Here is a 22,799-nt window from a genome sequence, read left to right as displayed (position 1 = left end):
AGCAGTGCGTCGAGTTCTAGACTCTTTATTCATCACTTGAGTCCTCTGATGAAGACGAACCCATTTCCCATCTGTTTCCTGCTCTCGGCAGTGATGGTGACTCGTCACTTTGTGATGTCAGACTGACACCTCTCACTGGCTCAGACATGTAACTGTCCAACCGCGGGAGAGAACCACGTTGTCTAGTGTTGGCCAGGAGGTAGTAGAGCAGGCTGGGACCTGGTTCTGGGAGCTGGCCACCGATTGGTCCTCCTGGAGCTGGCTGCTTCCTGATTGGTGGTCCTGTGTTTTTAGTTTCTGGCTTCCTCATTGGTGATTGGACGGTTGGCTTTTTGGTTACATCAATCTGCTGCAAATGTACACGTAAGGATTTTAGATATAGAGGAACCTCTTGTTACAATAGTGTGGTACTCTGCTAATTCTAAAGCTAACGCAGCTCATCATACCTTGGGTATCTTCTCTGTCCTGGGTGAGCCTGTGGTTGTCATGGTGATGCTGGGTTCTGATGTCGGGATGAAGGAAAGCCTGCAGGTGTCTTCCACAGCAGAACCATCAATCTCTGGAAATTCAAAGTCTGACAGAGAGGAGTTCAGTGGAGAGAAGTATTACCAAAGTTCACACTCCTTAGAAAGTATCACGACTACTAGTACCAGTTACCTGACAGATGGGACGCTTTATTGTAATTGGATAGAAATATCATGTCCTGATTATGCAGCCCAGCTCAATAAACTTGCGTAAGATTTGTGGTTCTGGCCTTTTTTAGAGCATGAAAGACTGTAGTTGCCTGGAACTGATCAGGAGGTGAGAGCGTTTGTCATCTCGTGATAGGGGAGAACATCCCGTGATCACGATATAACAAAGTTTACGAACTTATCTCCAGATAATGGCATTTAAAACAGCCCCACTTTTCTCTGAAATCCCACAACACCCAAAGGTTGTACTGCTGCCCTGGACCGCAGACTGGAGGGACTGTGGATGAGGTTGTGTTTCTCGGTTTACTCTCCAGTATCCTGAAGGCGTCTGCTGCCATCTGATCTCTGGCTGTATGTTGCATATTTCATAGCAACAGGTCCAAGGTGTGTTTAGCCCTTTGTTTGCCACTGTCTTCTTACAAAGGTTGAACGGCAGTTATTAAACCCTGCCCATCTTCCCTCCTGCGATAGTCAACAAGTCAAACTCTGATGAAGATGAGCATGTTTGTACTCACTGTGAACGGCGGCGGCGCTCCAGACTTGGAGGAGGATGAGGAGGGTCGTTCGCGTGCGGGACATGGCTTCATATGAAGCTGAGGCACGAGAATCTGAGGGAGAGGACTGACGGAGGAAGACCTGACAAGGGGATGAGGGAGGGAGGATAGATGAAGGGAAACCGTCTAGACAGGCTTTGTGGTTTGGAGTTGCAACATCTTGAAGGTTGTCAGGGATCCATGTGTGGTTACAGACCTCCAGGCTACATTAACGTAGCCACGTATTCATGCAACAGTATGACATTGTGTAGCACCCCCTCTACTGCTATGAAGTACAAATACTGCATTGCAAAATTTCCTTTGACCAACATTGTTTCAGTTCCTCCTTTGGTCTCAGTGGACATTTACTGGGAGATTTAAAGAAATTCCTGAGAGGCAGCGTTCTCATTTTACCTGATGTCCCAGGAACCTCTTGAGGAGACGTCTTCTAATTCAAAACAAGCATCCGCTTGGATTCGAGGATGACCCTCAAAGATTTTGAAGGTCAAAGGTCAACATTTGGTGCAAATGTCCACCGGGACTTGAGGATGAGCTGAACATTTTTGGGCAGTGAAAGGTCAAGGAGTTTTTGCGTGGACATTTTAATTATTACCAGCAAAGACAAACTGAAGTAAGTCATCAGCTGAGTTGAATCTTGTTTGGTGAGTTTAGGTTTTTAGTAAACTAGAAATTGCAACGAATACACTTGGCAAGACCTGCGACTGTGAACCAAAAGGTCAAAACTGTCATCCAAGTTTTTTTTATTCAGTTCATTTACAGAACTTGCATGTGAAATGTTGACCTAACAGAAGTGACACACCAGGAGATGATCTCTAAGTCTGTTGTCATGGAGACAGTTTAATCCTCATATTCATTTTGTAAAGCCTCAGAACAGTTTGAGTCATTTTATTTACCGGATTAGCAAAGATGATTGATTCAGGCATTAGAACGCATAGAGGAACTATCGCCCGCTTGTCCTGCACTCTGGATTCTCAACTTCAACACCACAGTGTCCAGGTGTGTCTACCTGGGGTGTTACATCACACTCACGCTGCCACTGCGATGGAAGCATGAGCCTGTTTGCATACACTCGCCTACTGTACACTAACCCACAACGCCTTAATCCCACCAGGGGTGTCTGTGTGTGTGTAGACTGTGTGTTCACATAATCGTCCCCCAGTAGGGAGTATCAGGACAAATCCTCCCCCAGTAGGGAGTATCAGGGTGAATCCTCCCCCTGTAGGGAGTATCAGGACGAATCCTCCCCCAGTAGGGAGTATCAGGGTGAATCCTCCCCCAGTAGGGAGTATCAGGGTGAATCCTCCCCCAGTAGGGAGTATCAGGGTGAATCCTCCCCCTGTAGGGAGTATCAGGACGAATCCTCCCCCAGTAGGGAGTATCAGGGTGAATCCTCCCCCTGTAGGGAGTATCAGGACAAATCCTCCCCCAGTAGGGAGTATCAGGGTGAATCCTCCCCCTGTAGGGAGTATCAGGGTGAATCCTCCCCCAGTAGGGAGTATCAGGGTGAATCCTCCCCCTGTAGGGAGTATCAGGGTGAATCCTCCCCCTGGAGGGAGTATCAGGACAAATCCTCCCCCAGTAGGGAGTATCAGGGTGAATCCTCCCCCTGTAGGGAGTATCAGGACGAATCCTCCCCCAGTAGGGAGTATCAGGGTGAATCCTCCCCCAGTAGGGAGTATCAGGGTGAATCCTCCCCCTGTAGGGAGTATCAGGACAAATCCTCCCCCAGTAGGGAGTATCAGGGTGAATCCTCCCCCTGTAGGGAGTATCAGGACAAATCCTCCCCCTGTAGGGAGTATCAGGACAAATCCTCCCCCAGTAGGGAGTATCAGGGTGAATCCTTCCCCAGTAGGGAGTATCAGGGTGAATCCTCCCCCTGTAGGGAGTATCAGGGTGAATCCTCCCCCTGTAGGGAGTATCAGGGTGAATCCTTCCCCAGTAGGGAGTATCAGGGTGAATCCTCCCCCTGTAGGGAGTATCAGGGTGAATCCTCCCCCAGTAGGGAGTATCAGGGTGAATCCTTCCCCAGTAGGGAGTATCAGGGTGAATCCTCCCCCTGTAGGGAGTATCAGGGTGAATCCTCCCCCTGTAGGGAGTATCAGGGTGAATCCTCCCCCAGTAGGGAGTATCAGGGTGAATCCTCCCCCTGTAGGGAGTATCAGGACAAATCCTCCCCCAGTAGGGAGTATCAGGGTGAATCCTCCCCCAGTAGGGAGTATCAGGACGAATCCTCCCCCAGTAGGGAGTATCAGGACGAATCCTCCCCCAGTAGGGAGTATCAGGGTGAATCCTCCCCCAGTAGAGAGTATCAGGGTGAATCCTCCCCCTGTAGGGAGTATCAGGACAAATCCTCCCCCAGTAGGGAGTATCAGGGTGAATCCTTCCCCAGTAGGGAGTATCAGGGTGAATCCTCCCCCTGTAGGGAGTATCAGGGTGAATCCTCCCCCTGTAGGGAGTATCAGGACAAATCCTCCCCCAGTAGGGAGTATCAGGGTGAATCCTCCCCCTGTAGGGAGTATCAGGGTGAATCCTCCCCCTGTAGGGAGTATCAGGACAAATCCTCCCCCAGTAGGGAGTATCAGGGTGAATCCTTCCCCAGTAGGGAGTATCAGGGTGAATCCTCCCCCTGTAGGGAGTATCAGGACGAATCCTCCCCCAGTAGGGAGTATCAGGGTGAATCCTCCCCCAGTAGGGAGTATCAGGGTGAATCCTCCCCCTGTAGGGAGTATCAGGACAAATCCTCCCCCAGTAGGGAGTATCAGGGTGAATCCTCCCCCTGTAGGGAGTATCAGGACAAATCCTCCCCCAGTAGGGAGTATCAGGGTGAATCCTTCCCCAGTAGGGAGTATCAGGGTGAATCCTCCCCCTGTAGGGAGTATCAGGGTGAATCCTCCCCCTGTAGGGAGTATCAGGGTGAATCCTTCCCCAGTAGGGAGTATCAGGGTGAATCCTCCCCCTGTAGGGAGTATCAGGGTGAATCCTCCCCCAGTAGGGAGTATCAGGGTGAATCCTTCCCCAGTAGGGAGTATCAGGGTGAATCCTCCCCCTGTAGGGAGTATCAGGGTGAATCCTCCCCCAGTAGGGAGTATCAGGGTGAATCCTCCCCCTGTAGGGAGTATCAGGGTGAATCCTCCCCCAGTAGGGAGTATCAGGGTGAATCCTCCCCCTGTAGGGAGTATCAGGACAAATCCTCCCCCAGTAGGGAGTATCAGGGTGAATCCTCCCCCAGTAGGGAGTATCAGGACGAATCCTCCCCCAGTAGGGAGTATCAGGACGAATCCTCCCCCAGTAGGGAGTATCAGGGTGAATCCTCCCCCAGTAGAGAGTATCAGGGTGAATCCTCCCCCTGTAGGGAGTATCAGGACAAATCCTCCCCCAGTAGGGAGTATCAGGGTGAATCCTTCCCCAGTAGGGAGTATCAGGGTGAATCCTCCCCCTGTAGGGAGTATCAGGGTGAATCCTCCCCCTGTAGGGAGTATCAGGGTGAATCCTCCCCCAGTAGGGAGTATCAGGGTGAATCCTCCCCCTGTAGGGAGTATCAGGACAAATCCTCCCCCAGTAGGGAGTATCAGGGTGAATCCTCCCCCTGTAGGGAGTATCAGGGTGAATCCTCCCCCTGTAGGGAGTATCAGGACAAATCCTCCCCCAGTAGGGAGTATCAGGGTGAATCCTTCCCCAGTAGGGAGTATCAGGGTGAATCCTCCCCCTGTAGGGAGTATCAGGGTGAATCCTCCCCCTGTAGGGAGTATCAGGGTGAATCCTCCCCCTGTAGGGAGTATCAGGACGAATCCTTGAGTGCTACCATGAGGCTGCGTTTCACCCTCATGTCCATATTAACTGTTAGCAGGCTTCCTCCACCTCCGTATTCAGTTTCCTTTTACTGACGCCTTGTACTTTTCTGTTAATGTTTACTTCTAGGTGCACCTGTCACTACATGGGTATGTTGTTTTCAATATATCACAGATATATTTTCACTTTCACAACAGTGCCACTGAATGGACAGGATGACCACAGAGGCAGAAACGAAAAATGGTTTGCTCTCCAAGGAATTTTACTTTTAAAGGTTTGTTTCACTCAAATATTTCATGTCCAAGCTCAAGCTAAAGCTCCTAAAAAGTAATGAGAAGACTTAAACATGAACTTTCAGAATCACCCAAAAACATAAAACTCTCAAAGCTGAAACAGAGCAGAGTTGATATTCAGAATACAAATTCAACATTTTATTTAATTTTTTTTACAAACTCATAAATATAAAATAGCTTTTAATGAAAGAAAAATCACTTCTTTGGCTCTCAACTTTAAGGTGCAACAATCATGTAGCGATTCATCATTATGCTGAACTGCTTCTGTGCTGATATGGAGTGAACAAATAATTCTCTATAACACCTCTGATGAAGACACTGTGTGAGGGTCCAAGCTGACGCATTCACAAACAACCCACAGAATCAGGAAAAACAACAGTTTTAACATCAAGATGTTGGTAGTTAGCATGCTAACAGCTAGCGTACCAGAGGGGGCAGTGCAATCATGTCAGCCACTTGTATTCATTTGATTATGACTTAAATTTATAATCAAAAGAATGAATGAAAATCTAGCTGAGACAAGTTCAGTTCTCGCCATGTGTCCCACCGTGACATGAGGAGGAGGAGGAGGAGGGTCTAGGTGAACTTCCTGATGAAGCGCAGTTTGAGATAAGCAATGGCGAGGAAGCAGATGGTCATGACCCCCAGAGCTACGTGGTTCTGCCAGAGGCCCCAGGTGGACGAGTCCACGCCCTGTTCCCGCAGGAAGTCCTCCCCGGAGCACCTGAACACGGCACAACGGTTCCTCAGTGACGGAGGTGTAGATCAGCTAGCCTGTCCCCAAACTTAGTGGTCATGACTAACGATCACAAGATATCAAATATTTCTCTCCTTGACTGTCTGGGACCCCCTACTGACGAACACAAGCACCACTCATAGTTAATGACCCAAACTAGCTTCTCATCTACTTGAATAAGTAGCTCCAGAGTGTAATGTGCCATGCTGGCCAGCAGGTGGCACCACCAGAGCAGCACAACCTGCCATCTCACTGCCTCACTAGTTATCAGATGTGTGTGAGGGGTCCTTACACGAGTCCAGGTGGGATGCTGCTGCTGTTCAACCCGCCACAGAAGTTCAGCCCAGAAAACTCATTGACCTGCAGAGCCTACACACACACACACACACCCATTGACACACGTGTCCACTGGTTAATATTTACATACACACAGTGCTGCTTCTGGGGTTGTGGGAAAGGTTTTATCTGGTTCTCAAGAAAAAACAGAGGGAGGTGTTTGCTAGTGTTATAAAACCTTAAAAGAAGTAAATATTGACTTACAGCGAGCCCGTATCGCGGTATACTCAGGTACTTCAACCACGCCAGCCAGCTGACGATGGAGGGAAGATTCACTAGCAGCCCTGCAAAGATCTGCAGGAGTAGAGAACACAAGAGAGTCGTAGTTGTGGGTCTTCTAGTGGGAATGTGTCAAGTGACTGAGTCGATGCTGAGTGTCACCATCATGAAGACGATGCCGATGGTCATGAAGATGTTGGCGATGGCCACCACTGTCTGGTCGGCCGAGATAGCCAGAGCCATGGAGGTGGTGGTGTAGGCCACAAGCATCACGGTGAACATGAAGAGGAAGAAGGCTTCAGCGCTCGGCTTCAGGCCTGCACACAAACATCGCAACACGTCTGTCTTTCTTTCTTTAGTGGGAAAACTTTATTTCAGATAAAATATCTCACCACAACTTCATGAGCTTAAATTTGATAGAATATATACAACTATTCATGATTCCTTTGATAAGTTTTAAAAATGTGTTTATTTTTTATATTCTTAATTATTTTATTTCTTCTTTAGTTACAGAAAGAAGTGTTCCAGTGAGTTCATTGGAACTTTCTTCTTTGCTTTTGTATGACAAAACAACCAGCACTGTTAGCAAAGAAGTGGTTGATTGCTAATAAGCTAACGGTCTGGTCTGATATCCCTCCAGGTTCTCGCTGCACATTGTGTCCTCAGTGGCTGGTCCAGGTCCTGGTCCTGGTCCTGAGGAAACGGTGCTGGAACGCAGCACTACGACATTATCCAGCATTCTAGCTTCTTGCTTTGAGTGTGATGCGGCTGCCGTGCTAACACGGTCTACCTGTAGTAAACATGGGAGATGCATCACACCCACCGATCATGAAATACGCCACACAGCTGAAGACCATGGCGGGGACGGTCCTCAGCGTGAGGATGTCAGACAGGACCTTGGACAGGAAGTAGACGGACAGCCTGTAGTAACCGCTGATGTACTCGTGGCTGCAGTGAGAAAAATAGTTGCTTCAGCTAATTACTTCTTCTAACGGTTTCAGTGTGTTTGTGTGTGTCGGACCCACACAAAGAGTTTCCTCTCAGAGATGAAGAGCTCCGCCGACGACAGCGAGCTGAAGCATTGATTCACCGTGATGAAGAAGAGGGCGCCAAACCTGAAGACATCATCAACACGCCAGCTCATCAGACAAATTCTGAGAAACTTAAAGGTACTACCATTACTAGCAAACTAGACAAGAGAACCTGTTCTGGATTCCACTCTGGTCCTCCTTGACGTCAAAGAAAATGGCTCCCACAACCAGAGCGAGGAACAGGGTTACTGCCACCTGAACGGAACAGCAACACACGTGCAAAGGGTTCGCTGAGGTAAGTCTGAATTAACTTCACACTGGAAGCAGCTAGGAAACATTAGCTTGTGTCGCTCCGGCAGCAACAAGACGTTGGAAGGTTCTTGACATTCTCACCTGTGCTATGGAGGTCTGCGGGTTGAGCATGAGGTTCTGAAACGTTCTCTTGAGAACCCATCGGAACTGCGTCAGGAAGCTGGTGTTGTAGGTGATGGTTCTTGAGGGTGTGGAGCTGGTTGCTGATTTACCGTGGATGATCTTTTCTGAGGAAAATAGAAAGTCAGAGTTTCTACTTCTGTGTTAATTCTCATGACTTTTCTGTTTCTTTTGAAGCACGCAGACTTTTTGGGAATCCTCTTGTTGTTCATCGTCACCAGAACATAAGAGGTTCTTCTCTCCTCTGGGCTGCATCAAGGGGACCCATGCTAGTTAGCTTAGCATGGTGAACAGTCGTGTATGAGTGTTTAAATGAGTAGATATTGTAATCTCAGAGCCTGAAGCATTGTCGGAACTACTTTCCAAACTGGGTGCAGTGATTTGACGCAGCACCTCCAAAAGCTTCATTTTAACTTTGGCCAACAAAAACAAACACTTCAGTGGATGTTTCTTGTTCGTTTCACATTTGCAACATAACTTCAAAACTCCTTACAGACACAAATACAACTTTTTCAACTCACCCAGCTCTGCTTTCGTCTCGTGGAAGTAGCGGCAGGTCCTGTAATCCTCCACCAGTTTGTCCTCGATTCCTTGTTTGGACGGCAACACGGAGTCAGAATCTGGATCAGAATCAGATACACAAGAACTGAAGAGAAGAATGGTTTATGAAGACCTTGTATTTGTTTGAATTGTGGGACAAAGGAAGTTGCTGTTAACATGAACGAACCTCCATTTTGTTTTGAACACGCACCTTCTTTGTCCAGGCTGCTGAGGGCGACGGCGGTCGAATCACCATTGATGACATCCAGGAAGAAGTCAGCAGGGTTGTTGTGGGCCTCACAGGTGTATCCTGGGAAATTGAGTTTAGAGTGAAGAGTGTTGTCACGTTGTGTCATATAAGATTCAGAGTTGTGCTCCTACCGATGTCGGCGAAGTACTCCAGAGCACTGGGCGCCGGGCCGTGGTACACCTGTACGTATAAAAACAAGCGTTAGAAGGAACCTGCTCCTCAGGGAGGAAGACCTAAAGTGTGTCAGAAACCTGTTTGCCGTTGACCAGCAGGGTGAGGCTGTCGAACAGGCGGTAGATGGCGTATCGAGGCTGGTGAATGGACATGATGATGGTGCGACCGCTATGCGCCATCCTGGAGAAACAGGAGGAGAAGACCTTGACCTTTGACATCTTTTCAGTAAATCTTTTCAGTTCATCCTCAAGTTTTTGACGAATCTGAAGAAATTCCCTCTTGGTGTTCTTGACAAGTATTGAAGTAATACTACTAGGACTAAGTACCTTTAAGTACCCCATAGTACCTCTTGAGCAGCAGCAGTACAGAGTTAGCGGTGCTGGCGTCCAGGCCGGTGGTGGGTTCATCCAGGAAGAGGACGGGGGGGTCGATAATGAGCTCCATGCCAATGTTTGTGCGTTTCCTCTCGCCGCCGGAGATCCCACGAATCAGCTGTGTGCCTACCTGCAGGAACGCTAGATGTTAGCATCTTGGCGGAAACCATCACCGACATTCATTCATTCTACTCCTCTTCCTTTCTCTGTCCCTCCACCCCTCATCTTCATCCCTTCATCCCGCCCCTCCTCTCTCACCTTGGAGTCGGCCACTCTGCCTAGTCCGAGCTCCTGGATCAGCCTGTTGACTTTCTGCTCCTTCTCCTCCTGCGTGACGCTGGACGGGAGACGAAGCGCCGCGGAGAAGGTGAAGTTCTCTCTCACCGTCAGCGTTCCCATCACCACGTCGTCCTGCCAACATTCACATTAATGACCAAGAAACGAGACATTCCCGCAGGTTTTCCTGACAGAAAACCTCCAGGAAATCGGCTGACCAAGTATCCATGGCAACAAAGTCTGTTTGTTGTAAAGATGAAATACAAAGAACACGCAAATGGGAAGACTCTCCAAATCCAGATATAACTCCAAGACCTTCTGGCAGAAAACCAGAGGTGCATCAACTGACAAAGACCTTCAGCGACCCGGCCGTTTGTGGCAGGCGCTAGCGGGACACTCGGCAACAAACTAAATGACCATCCATCTTAGTCTTTTTGTTTGAATCTGAATACCATTTACTTACATACAAATACTTTAAAGCATAGAATCCCTATCGAGCACTGAATGATGAGCCTACTGCTGCTCGTTCAGACCTGCTCATGACTGCCACCAGTGGCCTGGAGGACTTCCAGAGGCCTTCAGTAAGTGCTTGTTAGGGCTTTTCTGGATCAGAATTGATCAGTATGTCAGTTTGAGTCCCCGCACCTGCACCACGTATCCTGACAGACACTTGAAGTTGGGAGGCTGAGGAGCTCCGTCGATCAGGACTTCGCCCGACAGGCCGGCCGGGTCCTTTCTGGCAGCCAACACGTCTAAGAACCTGAACCAGAGGAAACGCCTCCACTCAGGCTTCCGTCAACTTCAGATCTGTCACTATAATATGACGGCGCACTTTCAAATACTCACGATGACTTGCCACTTCCTGTCGCTCCCATGATGGCGTTGAGCCCCACCTTCATGATCCCGCTGGGACAGAGCAGAACAGGGAAAGAGGTCATTCATGGTGATCCCATCGCTGCTGGGACTGAGACATTCCATTGGCGGTCACATACTATGAACACTGCTTGTTTTGATGTTTTTCTGCCGTGAACTCCCAGATTGTCTGAAAAAAGCTGCCGAGATTCAGAGTAAAACTGCTTTTGATGACTCGACACATTCACTTCTCGTTCTTTGAAGTGAAAATATTGCTGATCGGAAACTGAGTTTTACTAAAATTGAAGTGATCGTTGCATTTCTGAGGAACTGAAAGAGCTTCTCCGTGTGTGAGTCCTGGGTTTTTTCTCTGGGTCTTTTTGCTGACCAACCTTTCAGGGGACTTCCTGGCGTCTCTGAGGTCATTCGTCGTCACAGCGGGGATGCAGAGGCGTGTTCTTGTGACTGAAGCATGACGCTGCAGCTTTGCTACACTACCTTGATAGTTTTTTTATTTCTCATAATATTTTCTCCATTTTTAAAAAGGAACTGATGTTTTTGCAAGTTTTGTGTAGCAAATTAAGTTCTTGGTCGTTTTAGGGGTCTTTAAATTAATTTTTATGGATGTTGATAGCAGAAATCTGAGAGGAACCGAGGAACGCTGACTAAGACCAGATCTAAACTGTCACCTCATTAGTCAGCAGATTTAAGAGACAAACCTACGGAAGCCAAGGAGGGACAAACACCGGGACACAATCGGCCCCATTTTCTCCACACCTGAACAATCTCCTCGTCATAATTTTGGCGCTCAGCTTCGCTGACATCACTCGCACCGCCGCTTTAGCGTTAGCAGGCTAGCATCGGGCCAAACCCTTAAGGGTTGATTCTGTCAGGCTGCGAGTTCTTTCCTTTTACAACCATCAATCTGAATCATCTCATCAAACAGAAACTTGAACGCTCCTCAAACTGAACTCTATCATGTCCGACGTGAGGAGTTTCCATGTGGCAAGATCACGAATGACGGTGAGACCCAGGGGAGGTTATTGGCAAGGGCGTCAGGATGCGTATCAGGCCATCCCGTTGTCAGGTGCCATGTGGGAAGGCTTGCAGGCGTTGGTCTCACGTGAGTGTCACTGAAGCACACAAGGGGTGAAGGTCAAAGGTCAAGGTAAACCTCATTATCCTTGGGGGGGCAATTTGTTTTACAGCCAACAGACGATAAAGAGTAAAAACAGAAGTGAGAAGAGCGGCGGTGGTTAGCGGCTCTGTGACGGAGGGAGAGTTCATCAGGATTCATCTCCGCTGAGTCTGCCTTCAACTTTGCCTGGCTGGTCAATGATTAGTCACTCTGACCGATAGCAGCTGATAGATGGAGACTGCAAAAACACACATTTGCACTTGGAGTCAGCGTACAGAGTCAAGAGCTTCAGTACCCCAGACACCAGGAGGGAGGCGCTAGCTGAAATCATCCTTTATCAAAAATACTGAGAGAGTAAAAATGGAATTTGACCAAGAAAAATCAGAAATTCTGATGCCTGCGGCCCAGAAGGAGTCTGGTTATCAGAGTACCACTCAGCCTGGTCCCGACGGCGCTTCTAGACTCAAGTGCCATTCTTTAGACTGAAGTCCTGGTTCAGCTAGAAGCTTTCTGCTGAGTCGTGTCAGTCCAGCAATGTAATGGAGCTTCCTTGTCTTGGCTGAATTGTTGGTTCTTGTGTCATTTATTTTCACTCATATGAAAGAATTCAGGTCTGTTGGCCCTCTGCTGGCTGGGATGTGGATCAGGGGTGCGATGGCCTGCTACCTGAGACCACAGGTCAGCCCAGTCCCTCTCCTCCAGTCCTGGACTCGGCAGCTTTGATTCTCTGGATTCTAAGAAGTTTTGAGACTTCTTTCTGACCGAGGCTCAGCATCCTGACTTAGTTTGTTGATTTAAGCTAAGACTCATTGTTTTCCTACAAGCTGCTTGTGTGTGTGTGTGTGTGTGTGTGTGTGTGTGTGTGTGTGTGTGTGTGTGTGTGTGTGCGCGGCACGGGGGGGGGGGGGACGACAAAGCCAACATCCTTCCTTTGATTACAAACCTGTGTGTTTGACTTGATTGGAGAAGCCTTGATGGGGTCACGTTGGTGAGCCAGGTGGGCTCCCGGCGGCACGTAGACAAACAAACACACAAGAACTGCACATGTTGACTGGAACGCCTCCATGTCGGGCTGTGTGTGTGTGTGTGTGTGTGTGTGTGTGTGTGTGTGTAGCCAAACAGACAAAAACAAGCTCTTGTTCTGACCCTTAATATCTGGAAATGACATATTTGGGCTCCCTGGGTTGAGATCCCAGGTTGAGAAAGCAGCTGCCTTCCTGAAAGCGCTAGGTGGCGCTGTGACAGCCCCTCCTCTCCACAGGTCAGTGTGAGGGAGCTTAAATCTCGAGTCTGTGGTGAATTTCTGACTCATTCATCCTAAATCCCATGAAACGATCCCATTGGTGGCTGGTGGAGGAACCATGGATATGACCACTTCCTGTTGGACTACAGAAACCCCTCATGGGAGACCTGTGAACTTCCTGTGGGGCTGTTCTACACTTCCCTCTACTCTATGGACTCACTTGAGGTCGACGAGGATGTCTTTGGTGGTGGTCTTCCTCCGGCACAGGCAGTTTCCTCCCAGTGTGACCTTATAGTGAAGGTTGTGGAAGCTAACGGTTGCGCCGCTGTTACCTGTCGACTAAAACCCAACTTGTTAATACACTCTAAAACACACTCGGCTGGATAAGCGTCCAACACGGGAGATTTTGGGAGGAAGGTACCTGAGGTTGGGAAGCTCCGTTCAGCTCCATGTCCACGCCGCTCTCTGGCATCCTGCCGCTCGCCATCCTAAACACTACAGAAACACGCTGCTGTACTTCTCGTACTTCTGTCCATGTTCCGCCTCATCCCCCTCTCTCTGCTTCAGCCTCATGCTTCTGAATAGTTACCCTCCAACTACTTCAGGACACCCTGTTGCCTTTAACCTCTGGCCTCCACCCAGAGCTTCCCTGCCATGGCTCTGATCTCTGCCCCCCCCCCCCCCACACACACACACACACACACTCCATGGCGAGACCTAAGCAGCCTGGGTTCATCACTCACCTGCTGAAGTTGGAGAGTCTCTGAGAGAGGAGCTGCTGACTGACATCACCCAACCACAGGACACCAGCCAGGGGGCGGGCGGGCGAGTGAGAGAGAGGGAGAGAGAGAAGTTTGCTCAGCCCAGTTTGATGGCTGAGGGCGTCATAAACTGAGTGGGGGGGGGGGGGGTGAGTGGGGGGGTGACATCACTACAGTCCTGCCTCTACAGTCACAATGTACCAACAGCAATAATCCACCCAACAAGTGAACTTCCAGTTTCAAGTACACAGTAGCTCACAAAGCTGTACTTTCACCTCCTAGTGACTCTGAAGGCAGAGGGATGTTAGCGCCCGCTGGCTAGCAATGGCGGCTAAGTGGTTTTAGCTCCAACCAAAAGTGTTTGGACTGCTGCTCATCCTGGATCGTAGCGGACAGCGACCTGAAGAGTTTGCTAACAGAGGTTTTTTCAGTCAGTTGAGCTGTTTTTAAACGTCGGTCTCCGTTAGCTTCAAGCTAAATATACATGCCTGGCTCTTACTGCATTCCGGAGTCACTGAGAAGTAACGAAGGAGGGGAGAAACCATCTTTGTGAGCTCTAGACTCCTAATAGTGAGATCTTGGAAGATAAAGTGCACTTATTGAAGTGTCACTTGATCCCGATTGTTTCTCGAGTCGAGCCGTATTAACGTTACAGAATATCTGAGCTCGATTCCCCGTCCCGTCTCACCTGTGCCAGGTGGGCTTTGCTGTCAGCGTTCGTCAGCAGGATTACACAAAAACTAGATTTTCACCAAACAGGGTGGAGGGGCGGAGCTTGGGCCAAGGAAGCAGCAGATTAGTCACAGCACCACCTGGTGGCAGCGGGTAACAGCAGCTTTTTCTGGACATGCTGATGTACTCCTCCTAGTGTTAGAAATACATCGTGTTTGCGCGCCATGCAGACACATGTTCAGGTTAATGTGTAAAAATGTGCCAATATAATATTTTTAAAGAACTGAATTAGATGTACTTGTTAAGTTTGACAACATTTCGATCTTTAATGACATGAGGTTTTTTATTTGTGGTTCCTCCGTTTTAATTTTCTAAATCACCCAAAAGAACAGCCGTCACTTGTTTGACAGCTTCTATTAACTCTGCTGCAGACAGAAAAAAGACCCGACAAAACAGACGTCTCAGTCCAGGATGTCAAACTTTATTCTTCCCTTTGAACGCAGATCCTCTCAGCCCCGGGGTCAAAGGTCAGAGGTTAGATGTCAGGGGGCTGGCTCAGTGTTTTTTAAAAAACAAAACACTCCAGCTTGTCGGTAGAAAAAGCTACAAATCTTGGTTTTTACATACATTTTATTTTTATTTTTTTTAAAGTCGAATGTCACTCATTGTCAGAGTGTGAGAAAAAACACGGCTGAAACGTGATGTTGCATCTGGAGGGTCTTTGGCTGGTTACCACGGCGCCGGCTGTCGTCAGAGCTCCACGCCGCTGCTGCTGGGGCTGAACCACGGCGCCCACGATTAACAAGCGCCTGTGCGTGAAACTACCTGGTGACTGTTAGCAGCACAGAGTTGACGTTGCCATGGTGACAGAGCGCTCCACCAATCACTGATATACTTTGGGATTGTGCAAAGTGGAGTTACTTTGGCTGAGGTCACGAATAAACGTGTTTTTTCCTCTGAATAATTGCAACAATTAAAACCTGCTCCCCTGCTGGTGAGTCCACCTCAGATGGTCATGACATCACGGCTGATGATCGCATCGTCTCTGGAGAACATGAATGGCATCTGTGCCCGTGGAGCCTTGCAGATGAGCGTGGACTGACTGAGACATAAGCACTGACATAGGAGTGCTGCAGCTAATCTGCGTATATACAAATGTACACGATGTACACGAGTCGGTGGGAAGCGAACTCGTGGACGTTGGTGCTCTGACGGGGCACTGAAGTCAAGTCGTGGGGGATGAACATGAAAACATGTTTAATTCCTTCATCCTCAAAACTGCGCTTCTTTTGCGTTGCCTACACCCATCGCCCGCTGGAGGCAAAGTTCCTGCTCATGCTGTAGATGGTGCTGGAGTGCTGGTGTTTCCCCCAGGCGCCGAACGGGACGACCACGACGGTGGCGTTGTCCTCGGAGCCGTACTGCAGTGCCTTCAAAACACACATTGACTCGGCTCAGCGAAGAAGGCTGAAAACAGGAGGGGCACCAGGACTTGCGAGTCGTACCTGCTGAGTGATGATGTCTGCAGCCTCGGTGGGGTCCGAGCACTGGCCGATGATGTCACAGATCTCCTGGTCACTCAACAGGAAGGTGACACCGTCAGTGGTCAGAGCCAGGAAGGAGTCATTGGCGTGTTGGACCTGCAGAGGCAGACAGAGACCTCAGGAGCTCCTGGTTCCAATAAATTCTGGACGCCACCATCAATATGCACATCAACTGCCCTCTGCTGGTTGAACTTGATCACCGCAATTACAATTTGCTCTTTCTTGATTGGTTGTTGATGCACTGGTGGCAGCATCTGTCCTCCAATGAAAAGAGACTCCTCTGTAGGGAGCTGATAGCCTCGCTAGGTAGCTTAGCACGAGAACTGCTAGTGGGTGGGAAGTTTTAGCACTAGCTAGCTCAGGTCCAGGATGCTGGAGTGTCCAGCATTAATCCTCCTCATCCTCACTCACACTAATTAGCTTAGCACAATGGCTGGTTGTAGGTGGGAAGTGCTAGCATCAGCTAGCTCAGGTTCAGGATGCTGGTTAGCTTAGCCCAATGGCTGGTAGTGGGTGGAAGTGTTAGCATCAGCTAGCTCAGGTCCAGGCTAGTTAGCTTAGCACAGTGACTGGTAGTGGGTGGAAGTGTTAGCATCAGCTAGCTCAGGTCCAGGATGCTGGTGTGTCCAGCAGGAATCCTCCTCCTCATCATCATCAGTAGCAGCAGTCGCTCTTCTAGTCCTCAACAAACCTTTGGTTCTGTTGACCCAAGTTCCAGTGGAGCTTTGGAGGTGCTGCGTCAAATCACTGCTCCCAGTCAGGAAAGTAGTTCCGGCTACGTGTCTGATTCTACCACTACAACGTCTCCTCATGTTAAACTGGTATTCATCACCAAGGTTACACACAACCCTCCTGACATTAATGCAGGCAGAGACGGAGCTACGCTAACACTTCCCACCCACTTCCAGTCATTGTGCTAAGCTAACTAGCTCAACTCCCTGATGCAGCCCAGAGAATGAAGGGTTTCTATCCTCTCGTGTGTCTCTGGGGATGATGAACACAACAATCGTCAGTCTCATCAACCTCCACTGGGACTCACGGTGAGCCGCTGTGTCTCCGGCTCCGCGATGACACCGCTTCTTTTAAGGTGGAAGTCTCCGATACTGCGTGTCATGGCGAGCCGCCCATTAACATTGGCCACACCCACACTGTTCCATGTCACGAATCCGCCAAATCTCTGGATCCTGAACACACATACACATATGTGGTCTTGTGTTAGTTGGCATGGTGTTTTCATTGACAGTTCATGTGGACCTCTGATTGCAGCTACAGCCTGATAGAACACAACAGTTTCTTATGGGCCCACAGGCCCAGATAGACCACATGTGTGAACGTCACTGCGTCCTGAGGCTGCATGTTTGGCTGGGGTCCAATTCTACAATTCTCCAATTTCATTTAGCAGACGCTTTTGTCCAAAGCGACGTACAACACAAGCAAGAATTTAGACTTAATTAAGGAAAAGCCCATAGGAAGCGCAAAAGTGCTTCAGTTGTGATTTGGTCACAGGTACTGCCATCTAGTGGCAGAAGAAGTGTCACCCTCCTCCCTTTTTTTTTTTTATATAACAGACATACATGACACAACACAGTTAGTGCTACATAGTCACTAAGTGCTGGGTCTTGGACCCTCTGACTGATTCTACCCCAAAGAGGAGCAGAGTCAGGTTCAGTGCCTCGGTGCTCTCTGAACAATTGAGTCTTCAATTGTCTCTTAAAAGTAGAAAGGGACTCAGCAGAACGCACAGAGTTCGGTAGTTCGTTCCACCATTTGGGAACAACAGAAGAGAAGAGTCTGGCTAGAGATTTGGAGCAGCGCTGGGCTGGAAGCACCAGGCGTCTTTTGCATGCAGAGCGTAGTGGGCGAGAAGGAGAGTAGACCTGGATCAGGGATTCCAGGTAGGCTGGAGCCGTTCTTGTGATTGTTTTGTAAGCCAACCCTGGGTCCAGGGTCAAACATAGTCGAGTTGTGCTGTTAAATAACAACAGCTGCTCCAGAATCAGCTGAGAGCAAAACCAAACCTCCACTCTGCTCAGGTTTCACCCTGGACGAACTAGACCTCCAGTGTGACGGAGTTCCCCAGAAGCATCTGGGAAACCTGAGCCCTGCTCTCCTCTCACACTGGAACCGATCCAGCTGGGTTCAAGTAAACCCGCATGCTGGGGGGTTCAGCCCTCTGAGGTCATACACATCAGAAGCTCCATGCTCCCTGACAGGGACAAAGGTAACAGCAGCAGTTGTACCGTTGCCTCTCATCCTTGCGGTCCGGTGTGTGGTCTTTGGTGATCATGCTGGCTCGCCCCTTCCTGCAAAGCATCGCCCGACTGTCACCAACACTCCCGACCACCAGCTCCACGCCGTCCCGTAGCAGAGCGACTGTCGCTGTGGTGCCAGCCGACAGGAAGGAAGCTGAGGGGGAGCGAGAAGAGTCTTTATTGAAATACAACCCAGTTTAAAGGCTGGAGTCCACTGGCGGAGGTGGAGTAAAACTTAGTTGGGGGTGGGATAAATATAGTAAAGATTTAGAGTTCTGGAAGACTACAGCCAAACTGATTAAAAACAACAGTTTCAAAGTAAAATGAATGACATGCCATTTAGCCCAAAGTACCTTTTATCAGGCCATAGTACCAGCCACCATGTTGCAGTAAGGCCTGAACCAGCCATCAGTCCTGGTTTTGATGAATGTACATTATCTGTGGCCAAGCACAAGGGTCAAACCACCTTGAGTGAGCGCTAGCCCTGCTAGCCCTGTTAGCACTGTTAGCTTTGCTAGCTCTGCTGAGGAAGTTGAAGCCAGAATTCACTGGTAAATGCTCACATACAGGCCCAGGTGGTATGGCAGCACCACTGACTGATCCATGCTGGTTTTACTTCAGATGGCAGCAGAAAGGCATGTTGGGGGAACTGTAGCGTTCGCTTGCCTCTGACACTTAACCAACATTACTGGAAAGCTATTTTTAGGTCTGGTACAGCTTCTAAGTTCCAGCTGCTTGATGGCGAGTCAATAAGCGATTGTGTGATTGGGGGAGGGAATGTTTGGGTGCATCTCGTTTACGAACATAGAACTGCAACAGGTGGAACGAGGATGGGGGCGGACACCAACCTGCTCTGTAATGTTTTCTGAACCAAACAAATGTGGTGTGACTTGTCCATTTGTGTGTCTCACCATTGTCGAAGCAGGAGAGGTGCTTGTGTAGAGATTTATCAGTGTCCAGGAAGGCTTTCTTGACAACCTTCTCCAGGTCCTCCTCCTTGTCCAGCGCGTCTCTGTTCAGGATCGTGTTTGAACGCTTCATTAAGAACGAGCAGGCTACAGAACTGCTGCGTCCACCTTACAGTCATTCATGCTCGTGGAAAAACCGTCAGAAATAATTGGGAGTTGATTTTCAGAAGTGACCAATGCAAACCTGATAAATTTCTCCATGAAGGTGTAGCAGTAGTTGGCGGCGTATGGTCCGCCGTGGCCATCGAACACAGCGAAGTACAGCAGGTTGTCATGGATACGGGCGACACATAGACGGTCCTCATTCTGCTTCCTGAGGCCCAAAACCGATGCACTGCCGACGCGGGACAGGCTGACCTGAGAAGTCAATTCATCATCCATTCATTTATATATTCATCCAGTCATGTGTCCAGTTACAAAGCTGGCTTGACCCTCAGGTACCTGAGGAATGGCTTTTCCATATCTGATCCTGGAGGGCAGCAGGACCGGTTCCTCTATCCTGTTGTCCCAGATCCCAAACATGTCCCAGGTGACCAGCTGGCCACTGTCATCTCTGTTGAAATGGACCGACCCGCTGGCCCGGCGCATGCCAACAGACCCCAATGATCCTGCACCGACCTGCAGGACCATAATTAGCCAAGTTATCCTCTAAGATGTTCTGGAGAACTCCCACAGTGACCAGTTAGCTGCTAGTTAGCTTAGCACAGTGAATGGTGGCGGGTGGGAAGTGTTCCTGTCGCTGTGTGTATTTTCACAACTTGCAAATCAAACTTGATCAAACAACTTAAACCCTCATGACGTGGAGTCAACCTGGGCTACCGAGGCAACACAAAAAACAAGTATGGCTTCCTTTCTTCCGCACCTAAAATTACAGATTGATCATTAACACCAACTCTTATGGAGGAAACGGTATATTTTGTCCTGATTTGTGTGTCTGGTCAGTAGCGCACCGTGAGGAAGGTCTGGCGGGCCACGGTGGCACGGCCACAACGCAGGATGTTGAGCAGCACTGTAGACGACATGGTGGAGCGTCTCGGAGGGGAGTTTACACCCAACTGGGAGGTGGATTTCTGAAACGGAAGATAAACAGAATGAGTTCAGCTGCGTCTGATCACTCAGGTAGGAACTAGAGTGTCACGGGATGAAGTACTTGTACTTGTAATCTTAGGCCACATCCCTGTAGATCCTAATCTACAGTTTAAATCATGGCCAGTTGTCAGTGTCTGATTGTACTTCTTGCAAATGCTGATTGGTTCCTTCAGCATTTCGGAATCCTGCAGTAAACCAGCTCTGTGCTTCACCTAACACCTTCCAATCACACCTCCTGCTCTTGCCACAAATAGCCCCCCATCCCTTCCTGTGTTCTAAGTTCCTCGTGCCCTATCCATTACCAGCCCGCTGGCTCAAGAGCCTTTTACTCCAACTGATGGCAGCAAAATCCCCTGAACCACAAAATACCAGGTGAGGGGGGCACAAGTAGGTTGTCACCTTTCCCCCATTTCTGTGTCAAAAACAGTTTTTACGTCGCCTGCCAAAGCACCGAGATGAGCTCTGGGTCAAGACCTGTTAGAACCCGTTACGTCACAATCTAAACTCACTTCCCATGTTGACTCACACGGTCCGTGTGACCTTTACTTGGAACGCTGGAGTAGAACGTGTGCATTTAAACACACATGACCTGCATGATGCACATGCCTGGGTGCATGCCGGTTGGTCCAGAGCTTCACAGTCGTCTTCCATATGAACCACGAGCCGCCACTGCTGAATCCTGGTTCAGGTTAGGACTTCAGTACTAGTGACTTGGTTTCAGTCAGAACTCTCTCCACTATTCCTTACTTATACATTGAGTATCTGGGTGGGTAGCGCATAGCCTAGCCATCATACAGAAGTTAAGCCGTAAAAGTTACCAAAAAATAATTAAGAATGTACAATAGGAAGCAACATTGTGAGATCAAATCACGGTACATTTTCTCCCATTCACAGGAAGCTAAATCAAAGTGTCAGCTCACCTTTCACTCTTTATTTATCTTGCTGAAATTCCCGCCGTCCCTGTCTCCGAGGCAACGGGTGTCCCGAGCTCCGGCTGCTGCCTGGTCAGCTTGGCGCAGTGGCTGCTGAGATCGGGGGGCTCGGCTCCAGGCATTTAAACTGAGCTTCAGACGTCCAATCAGAACCTTCAAAGCCCCCCCCCCCCCCCCAACCATGCAGGGGATGTGTTTGGGCCTAGGCCATGTCAGGCTATACGGTGGCTCTCCCTGGATATAGCTTGCTCTTACCCCCCCCCCCCCCCCAACACACAATCTCTGCCTTTGTTGACATAGAACTAAGTTTAGCTGTCAGTATACTAGCTGCTTTACCAGGGGAACCTAGTTCTCTGCACCCTGGAGTGGCCGTGGGGAGAGAAAAAGATTTAACCTTTGAAATGAAGTCATTTGTGGCCATGAATACAACAGAATTCTGTTACTGTGAATTCATTCAGGCAGGACAAATCAGTGGGTTCCGTATCAATACTTGATCCAGTACTGATTTGGAGTCCCAAGGGCACTTGACACTGATCCTTGACAGCCTGAGGCACTTGTGGAAGGTTGAGTGTTAGCAGAGATCCTTGAGCTCCCTCTACTGACCAGATCCCAACACCGCACATCTTGAAAAAAGTTCCATGTACAGCAGACCAGGACTGCCAGAGGGCGACCCCAGACCAGGAAGCCACTGATTGTTACTGCATTCCTTGAGCCCATCATAGAGACATAGACTCGACAGAGAACTTACAAAAAGTGGCAGGATCCTTATGTTGAATTCAATGATCAAATACAATCTGAGGATGGAGTCTTCGTGTCATACAAATCAGATTCATACCAGCTGAAGTCTGTTACCAAAGGTTCACTCTTCAGTCGCTAAAAGAACTCGTCCGTCCCTGGGTGGGCTCGAACCACCAACCTTTCGGTTAACAGCCGAACGCGCTAACCGATTGCGCCACAGAGACTGCTGTTCCCACCCATTAGTTAGCAATCATCAACGGATTCCCGTTCTTGACAGCTGTGACTGGTGGTGGCCAGCCTTCTCACCAATTTTGAGGTGAACCGCTGCATCATTGTCCGAAGGCCTGTGATGGAAGCCACACAGCTGTGCAAAAAGGGCGCCGCTGGACTGGTTGGCCACAGTTTTGGCCACGCCCCTCATCTCCATAATCATGTCTCTGTGGCGCAATCAGTTCGCGTGTTTGGCTGTTAGCTGAAGGGTTGGTGGTGTGGGCCCATCTGGGGATGTAGAAGTTGTGATTTCAGCCTAACTCAGGCAGAAGCCTTGTCCAGACCAGGTATTTAGATGACACATTGATACATAGAATTAATCGGATTAAACTGTGTAAATCCCGGCTGGTTTCCAGACTCTCTGATTGTACCTCTGGCAAATGCCCGATACACCATTAGCAAAGAGAGATTTTCAAAACGGTCCACGGAGCAGAGGACTTCAACCACGCTATCATTGGCGTCGCCATCAACCTCTGACCAAACCGAAGCCCAGACATAAACAGAACTCTATGCCATTTTTCTCCACGGTTTCCAGCCTTCGTTAGTCTCTGTGGCGCAATCGGTTAGCGCGTTCGGCTGTTAACCGAAAGGTTGGTGGTTCAAGCCCACCCAGGGACGAAGTTGTTTTGATCAGAGTAGCCAGT

The 22,799-nt window shown here is 49.2% G+C and overlaps 2 protein-coding genes and 2 non-coding genes across 7 annotated transcripts; 1 reads left to right on the top strand and 3 right to left on the bottom strand.

Annotated features, from left to right (window-relative positions):
• Positions 1 to 38: 38 nt before the first annotated feature.
• On the bottom strand, positions 39 to 14,454 carry LOC147238931 (broad substrate specificity ATP-binding cassette transporter ABCG2-like). 4 transcript variants are annotated; one of them, XM_086196704.1, is made up of 22 exons: positions 14,379 to 14,454; positions 13,673 to 13,711; positions 13,351 to 13,424; positions 13,150 to 13,268; positions 10,543 to 10,602; positions 10,342 to 10,456; positions 9,679 to 9,831; positions 9,393 to 9,550; positions 9,124 to 9,226; positions 9,004 to 9,052; positions 8,834 to 8,932; positions 8,604 to 8,702; positions 8,044 to 8,189; positions 7,823 to 7,905; positions 7,645 to 7,734; positions 7,443 to 7,567; positions 6,782 to 6,936; positions 6,605 to 6,694; positions 6,357 to 6,433; positions 1,208 to 1,328; positions 447 to 574; positions 39 to 349 (listed from the first exon to the last, which is right to left on the bottom strand). In XM_086196704.1, the coding sequence occupies exons 3-21, from the start codon at positions 13,414 to 13,416 to the stop codon at positions 485 to 487; spliced, it is 1,998 nt and encodes a 665-aa protein (XP_086052830.1). In that variant the 5' UTR covers positions 13,417 to 13,424; positions 13,673 to 13,711; positions 14,379 to 14,454; the 3' UTR covers positions 39 to 349; positions 447 to 484. The 4 variants fall into 4 exon arrangements, with proteins under 4 accessions (XP_086052830.1, XP_086052832.1, XP_086052833.1 ...); XM_086196707.1 differs by lacking the exons at positions 39 to 349; positions 447 to 574; positions 1,208 to 1,328 and adding an exon at positions 5,452 to 6,052 and having other exon boundaries at positions 8,604 to 8,728; positions 8,830 to 8,932; XM_086196705.1 differs by lacking the exons at positions 39 to 349; positions 447 to 574; positions 1,208 to 1,328 and adding an exon at positions 5,452 to 6,052.
• Positions 14,455 to 14,859: 405 nt separating this feature from the next.
• Positions 14,860 to 21,236, bottom strand: ppm1ka (protein phosphatase, Mg2+/Mn2+ dependent 1Ka). The gene is made up of 9 exons (XM_086197303.1): positions 21,136 to 21,236; positions 20,077 to 20,196; positions 19,568 to 19,744; positions 19,311 to 19,483; positions 19,070 to 19,170; positions 18,147 to 18,312; positions 16,946 to 17,090; positions 15,868 to 16,002; positions 14,860 to 15,792 (listed from the first exon to the last, which is right to left on the bottom strand). Exons 2-9 carry the CDS (start codon positions 20,146 to 20,148, stop codon positions 15,661 to 15,663), a joined length of 1,101 nt encoding a protein of 366 aa, XP_086053429.1. The 5' UTR covers positions 20,149 to 20,196; positions 21,136 to 21,236; the 3' UTR covers positions 14,860 to 15,660.
• A 799-nt stretch (positions 21,237 to 22,035) lies between these two features.
• Positions 22,036 to 22,109, bottom strand: trnan-guu (transfer RNA asparagine (anticodon GUU)). The gene has a single exon. It is a non-coding gene; the product is annotated as a tRNA-Asn (tRNA).
• A 590-nt stretch (positions 22,110 to 22,699) lies between these two features.
• Positions 22,700 to 22,773, top strand: trnan-guu (transfer RNA asparagine (anticodon GUU)). Its single transcript has one exon. It is a non-coding gene; the product is annotated as a tRNA-Asn (tRNA).
• Positions 22,774 to 22,799: the final 26 nt, after the last annotated feature.

This window comes from Aulostomus chinensis, chromosome 24 (genome assembly GCF_037954235.1).
Source record: "Aulostomus chinensis isolate RoL2024-O1b breed Wild chromosome 24, RoL_Achi_v1.0, whole genome shotgun sequence".
In the NCBI taxonomy this organism is placed as follows: domain Eukaryota; kingdom Metazoa; phylum Chordata; class Actinopteri; order Syngnathiformes; family Aulostomidae; genus Aulostomus; species Aulostomus chinensis.
Note: the sequence above shows the minus strand (reverse complement) of the source record. Positions and strands in the feature narration are given on the sequence as shown.

Coding starts and splice junctions, on each gene's coding strand:
- LOC147238931 (XM_086196704.1), bottom strand. CDS start 13,416: ATGGCGAGCGGCAGGATGCCAGAGAGCGGCGTGGACATGGAGCTGAAC. Junction 8,703..8,833: donor CAGCAGCCTGGACAAAGAAG/GTGCGTGTTCAA, acceptor ATTCTGATCCAG/ATTCTGACTCCGTGTTGCCG. Junction 7,735..7,822: donor CAGAGTGGAATCCAGAACAG/GTTCTCTTGTCT, acceptor TGATGTCTTCAG/GTTTGGCGCCCTCTTCTTCA.
- ppm1ka (XM_086197303.1), bottom strand. CDS start 20,148: ATGTCGTCTACAGTGCTGCTCAACATCCTGCGTTGTGGCCGTGCCACC. Junction 18,313..19,069: donor CCTCTCCTGCTTCGACAATG/GTGAGACACACA, acceptor GCTCCCCCTCAG/CTTCCTTCCTGTCGGCTGGC. Junction 15,793..15,867: donor CAGACATCATCACTCAGCAG/GTACGACTCGCA, acceptor TGTGTTTTGAAG/GCACTGCAGTACGGCTCCGA.